Source organism: Cariama cristata, unplaced genomic scaffold (assembly GCF_000690535.1).
Source record: "Cariama cristata isolate BGI_N322 unplaced genomic scaffold, ASM69053v1 scaffold29662, whole genome shotgun sequence".
NCBI classification, from domain to species: domain Eukaryota; kingdom Metazoa; phylum Chordata; class Aves; order Cariamiformes; family Cariamidae; genus Cariama; species Cariama cristata.
Genome location: NW_009603697.1, coordinates 1 through 6,368, shown reverse-complemented (window position 1 = coordinate 6,368; position 6,368 = coordinate 1). Strand labels below are relative to the sequence as shown.

General features: G+C 48.2%; 1 protein-coding gene across 1 annotated transcript; it reads right to left on the bottom strand.

Annotated features, from left to right (window-relative positions):
- Positions 1–392: 392 nt before the first annotated feature.
- On the bottom strand, positions 393–6,202 carry PSME3 (proteasome (prosome, macropain) activator subunit 3 (PA28 gamma; Ki); the record flags this gene model as incomplete). The annotated part of the gene is made up of 10 exons (XM_009695311.1): positions 393–2,130; positions 2,644–2,730; positions 2,983–3,037; positions 3,189–3,256; positions 3,498–3,566; positions 4,056–4,168; positions 4,801–4,849; positions 5,158–5,262; positions 5,763–5,825; positions 6,149–6,202. Coding segments are annotated over 10 exons (744 nt in total), but the record flags the coding sequence as incomplete, so codon positions are not given.
- Between the last annotated feature and the right edge of the window lie 166 nt (positions 6,203–6,368).

Genomic DNA, 6,368 nt, shown 5'->3' with positions numbered 1-6,368 from the left:
ACCTGGTGTGGCATCCAGGCAGCTGCCCCCGGACAGACACCTGCGTGGCAGAGGTGCATGAGCAGCCATGGAGCAGGCTGCAGACTCCTAGAGAAACACCACACAGATCTCTTCCCTCTATTTTAACAGAGATGACGGGAGACCCACACACTGGGTTGAGATGGGGCAGATCACATCAAACCCAAGATCATGGGCCCAATGTAGGGCATGCGAGAGGAACAGACAACCTACAAAGCAGCGCACAGCAGTTTACAACACACTCAAAAAGAGGAATGAGGAAAACGCAGGGAAGGAGCAACTGGACGTGAGAAAGGCAGGACCACAACAGACATTAACGCTGCACAGCCTAAGAGCTCGGTATCAGACACAAGGGGCTACCTTAAAAGAATTCCAAGTACCTTACTTTAATTTCTTGACATGGTAAAAGTTTACATACTTTCATCTGGCAAAGAGAGCCAAACAAATTAAAAGGAGTCAATACAAAGAAACACAAGGGGAAGTGCTGCTCCCAGACAGCAGCTAGAATGCAGTTGGTTTGTTACTGAATATTTATTAGTGGGAAGACTAAGAGTCGACTTACTACAAACAACAACAGAAGAGTCTATAGCAAGGGCCAGCGGCCCTCCACACTCTGGGCAAATCCCTGGGAAACCAGCAAGAGACAACATGGCTCTTAGATGTGGAAGCAGAAGAAACAAAAACAAAGTAAAAAAAGGAAAGTTCATTCCATTTGTCACTGTTGTTACAATGAGGTTAACACAACTATTAAGGCTACTGCACAATAAGAATATACAGGTGTAACAGCGAGACCCGGGAAACAGCGAGGTTCCTGAAACAAATGATTTAACGTTCCCTGAATAGGGGACTTAAGTAGAAATACTATAAATAAGAAAATTTTGGAGCCTGCAGCGTTATGGGCCCACTTGCCACACACAAAAACTGACGCAACACAACCAGTCATTTCCAAAGGGGTTTGTAATGGACCATGAAACGTTCTGGCAGCTTAAGAGGAATCAGCAGGCACACAAGCGTGCCCTTTGCAGGGGAAAGACTACAAGGTCTGCAATGGTACCAGGTGGGTATCAGCCATCCTCACCCCCAACCACCAACTGTTGCAGCTGGCCTGCTCTGCCCAGGCAGCGGGGAGCACTGCCAGCAGGTCTCAGCCTGACCATCTGCAGAGACTATCAGGACTTCAGTATCAGACCTCCAGCCCCTCCTTTCTCTCACCCTGGGCAAAAGCACCTCATGCTGAAGGGGCACTAGGATGTATGTGAAGTAACGTTGGTTTTAGCCAAGGAAGTGGCTTGAGTCAAATCGCAAACAGGAACGGAAGCCACCTGAGCTCACGACCAGCCAGGACAGCCACCAGCCCTAGTTTCAAGCACGACCTCACACTCTGTGCTGATCTAGCCAGAACTGACAAGGCAGAGACAGGTGGAGCAGGCTCTGCTGAGTCAGAAGAGAGCCAGAAAAGGAGTGCAGGCTGCCCAGCGGCACCGGAGCATGGCTGCTGCCACCAGCCCAGAAGGGGCAGGTTCCCTTGCCTTTGTACTGGGCCAGTGCAGAGCGCCAGCGGCAGAGGGGCCCAGCTACAGCCAGCAGTGAAGACAGCGAGCTTCTCAGCCACTGCACCACCACCTAGGCTTGCTCTCGTGCTGAAGACTGTCTGCCCTATTCCCAGAGATCCCAGTGAAGCCTCCAGCCAAGAGATGGGACAGGATGAGGGCTTGGTCTCTAATGTCATTCCTACTCAGGTAGGAGGAAAGGCATGAAGGAATGTTCCTGCCTGGCTGGTGCTCTCACTCTGCAGCAGCCTCTAGGGCACCCCAAAGCACCACGGCCTTCTCATTATCAGTCACTAGAGGGAGGGAGAGCTCCTGAGACCTGAACAAAACCAACCACAAAACTAGGCGAGAATTTCTTTAGAGTTTAACTAAGAATGCGATACTATTTCCAGCCAGTTTCCCATCTCGATAGTCACGTAACAAACCAAGGCAATGACGGTCTTTAGTTGACTGAACAGTTCTCAAGTTCAAACGTTGACACTTAATAGAGGGTCTCAGCATTGCTGCTCCGAGGCCTCTTGATCTTCTCAATGTTTTTAAGGATCATGTCATGCAAAGTGACCTGCAAAAAGGGAGAACAGGACTCAGACAAGAAGGGTGGAGTCATTCAGTGTTCAGCTTTCACGATGAGCACTGGTTAAAACAGCAGCACAGCTCACCGTGGCACTACCATCAACCCCTGCATGCAATCACACACCTAGTTAAGATAAGGGCTTCTCTCAGCCAGACTTTACAGAAGCCACTGCATGTAACACCAAAGAGAGATTTCTTTACAGACCCCAGGAATAGCTTGTACTGCATGAAGAGTTTAGGATCACAGGTTCCCACAGAGGTGGAAGCAATATTTTGTGCTAGACTCCTGTGAACACTCAGTGGGAAACACCTGCATTTCTAGGAGATGGTGGAGAGGCAACAGTCTGCCCTTCTCGTTAGAGTCAAACCAGAGCAGAGCAGAGACAAGCTTCTTGCCAGGACTAGGTGTACTCATAAGGAAAGGGAAGAGCAGCAGAAGGATCAAAAGGGCTCTCTCCACTGCTGTGCAGTGAGCCAGTGCAAGGTCTGGTTTTTCACTTACATATTGATTCCTCAGCTCTGAAATGATCAGGCGCAGACTAATGTACTCCTTCTCATCAATCTCTGTCACTGTACGGCGGTAGTCCTCCTATAGAGAGGAGACACATGGCTGAGTGGCCTGAGCTCAGCTATGCCTCCCACACACCAAGTGAAGGTCCTACCTTTTACAAAGGAATCCCCCCTTCAGCTTGCTCTCTAATGCAGATGTCCTGCATCCTTGTATGATCCCCTCTTTTCCCCCAGGACCCTCAGCTCAAAAAGGACAGCGATGAAGTGGCCCAAAGAGTCCCAAAAAGCAGCAGCACATAACACGTAAATCTCCACTTCCCCATTTACTTACCACATGAGGGTACTTAGCTATTTTGGAAACCAACTTTGCTCTTGTGATATAATATCTGGTAGGAAAAAGGAGACACTAAAGGTCAGATAAATAGTACCAAGGTTTTTTTCAGGCCCAAGCTGCCCTAGAGAAGCTGGGGGACCTTCCCCAAGCATTTTGCTTTTCCCAAGAGGATCCCAACAAAGAGGTCTGTTCTGCATGCCTACCTAGAAATCTGGTCCAGGTAGGATGCTGCCTCACTTTCCACAGTTCGAAGCTCAGCAACTGTTTCCTCCTGCAGGGAAGACAAGGAAGCCATTAGCTTCATGAGACTGCAGCTGGCCTTCAGGGCTCTGAAAGCAACATGTCTCAGCAGTTCCATGTCAAGCTCAGGTTTGGGTTTTAAAACTTAAACCAACCCCATGACTGCAGTTGCTGGACACCATCAAATGAAAGATTCAGAGGAACCAAAGAGATCCATGTCCCTGGAGTACAGCTCTCTCCTACAGCAGGGCACAGAGCCAGCGGTGCCTTACCTGAATAGAAACACCAAAGTTGTTTCCATCTTCTATTCTGGGGATGAGAAGCTGCACCCACATTTTGACCTGCGGTGGAGAGATCACAACACTGATCAATGCCAACACCTCCACAGAAACCTCTATAAAAATTTTTTCCAAAAGCCCCCCCAGGACCCTGCCTTTGCCACGCAGTTCATGATAAACTCCTGCAGGTCGTTCATGCTCATGCAACACTTCTGAGGAGATCAATTCCCACATGGCTGGGACACCACACAAACCAGCACAAGCAGAGCTGGTACTTGTGACTGCAAAAGGGGGTGAAGAAAAGCCTCAAGGAGGCCTGTGTAGCAGACATCCTCCTCCTTCAGGAGGTGAACTACAGAGCGCTCAAAGGGCTCAGAAAAACATTATTCCCCTACCCCGACCTCCTAGCCACTTTTAGACACTGCAATATGAATCCTGCCTTTCCTCATCTACAGAATACAGAGGGGCTTGCTCCTTCCACTCAGAGCAGCTTTGCCTCTGCAGAAGCAAAAGCATCCTACTGTCTCCACTTGCTCCAGCACTCATACTCACTGTATTACACTTTTCAATAAGCAGCCTGATTTCTGGTTTCACTTTCTCAATGATGTCCACCAGCTGCTGGTTGCTCTTCAGCATCCCATTGGGCATCATGAACACTTTGGTACCTAGCAGCAGAGGAGAAAACCACCTTGCATTAGCAACACGTAGGAACAGCTGCGCCAGGGGATCAGACCAAAGGTCCACCTGAGCGTCTTATCTCCCACAAAGGCTAGTAGTGGACACTGAGCCAGGCTATAGCTAACCTGTGGGGAAGGGGAAATTTGACATGGGATAACAGCAGTTACCACAAAGGAAGGAAAAGAGAAAAGACAGAGTGGAGACGAGAGCTGAAGGGCTCTAGTCTGCTGAGGCTGGGCAAAAAGGATTTTCCTGATGCATGAGTATGAGCTGTTTCTGCCTCAGCTTAATCCAAAGCCGGGTATCTTCCTCCAGACAAGAGAAGCTTTCAGCACAGAGCCACATAGAGATGAGCTGCCTCTGTCAGCAGGCCAAGAGCAAGCGAGTACTACTTATGGCTATCAGAGAAGTCCTAATTATGCTTCTAAGACCTGGAACCTGACTCCTCCACAACAGGACGTCCGTAGGTCAGGCTCTGAGAGGTTGCAGGGACAGGCCTGCACGAGTAGCAGCTGCTGTCAGGACAGGACAAGTGGGGCTCACGTGATTTCATATCCCTAAGGCATGGTGCACTGGTTCAAGGGGCAGGCAGCCATACAAGAGACTTGGGGACTCTTACCCTGAAAGGTCTCTTCACGGTCTTCCAGCTTCCTCTTTTTCATATTTGGCTAAAATATACAAAATGTTTTACTCACAAACTAATCGTAAGCTATGACAATGTTGCAAAAGAAATAAGGAAAACTTTAGAGCCTCTGCTATGCTCCTGGTTTCTAAGCATCCTTCTTTAAAAACAAAGGAGGAGTGCAGAGCACAGTGTTATCTCCAGCAGACTTCCCAGGCTCGAGAGACCAATTCCTAAAAGCCTTTGGGAGAGCCACAGCCTGTTATTAAATAAGAATACCCTACCCCAGCACAGAGCAAACCATGCAGTTTTAATTAATAGAAGTAGGGATCACAGCCAAGAGAGTAACCCTACCCCATCCAGACCATCATGGCTGTTTGTGAGAAGAATTGGGTCAGGCACTGGGAGGTTCATGTCCGAATGGATCTGAGTGAGATCATGAATATTCAGGATAGGCTCCTGGAAAATAAAGCAGATTCGTTATTTAATTATGTACTAATGAATTCTATCACACCAAACACAATAAAAAGGCAAAAGATTCAGACCTCCCTCTTATCCAACTATAAAATAAGGATGAATGAAAAAAAGGGTCTAACAATAGGCCTGTGACAAGACCTCCCTCCACCCAAGCACAGCGTGCCAGCTCAACTGTGATCAAAGCTATCAACTGTCTGCAATGCTGGAGTCCCTGTGGGACCTCAGCATTGCAAAGGACAGCTCAAAGTTGCCGAATACATAAGATAAATGTGGTGATCACACAAAGAAAACTAAAAAAGAAAGCATCCCCTCTAGAGCTAACAGCACTCAAATATACATAAGCAACCTAGCCACTGCTTTGCATCTTTGTAACCTTTGTAAGGTGAAATACACAAGAAAATACATAGGACAAGACCTGCCATGTCACTTTCAACTTGTAGCTTGAAAATGAGTAAGAATACAGAGAATAACATATACCTTACCTTAAGGAACCCATCGAGTTCTAACAGCTTCTTTGGGAAAAAGTTTGCTACCAGGTCTTCCGCCTGAGAGAGAAAGAACAATGATGTGAAGCAACTCTGCAAGGTTCCCACTAGCAGGCAAGAACACTGGGGAAATAAACTGTCCAAAGGCAGGAAAGAGGAGAGAACACAAGCTCTGCCTGCTGCCAACCATCACACTAAGCCAAGGTGAGAAGATGCCAGGAAAGCCATGAGGCTACATAACCTCACTCCAGTTGGTGACAGGAAAAGCACTGCTAAGCTTCCAGGAGAGGCTCAAATGGCAATCAAGTCCGTCAGAAAGATATGGCTGAACAGCTTCTTTCCTGTCCTATCACATTCTGTGGCAGTGGCAGAGGAATACTCACCTCGCTCGTGATCCGCTCCCTGAAGGAGTCAACCTGCAGAAGGAAAAACGCAAAAGTTCAAAGTGACTCTCAAAAGCAGGGCTCAGCACAAGCCAAGCACCGCACCCTGCAGCTGTGGAGTTCAGCTACAGCCTGAACCCAGGACGTCTCCAGGTACAGCCCTCATCCTCGTGAGAAACGCCAGAGAACTGGAAGAGCCTATAAACACTGAGCAGCAGCT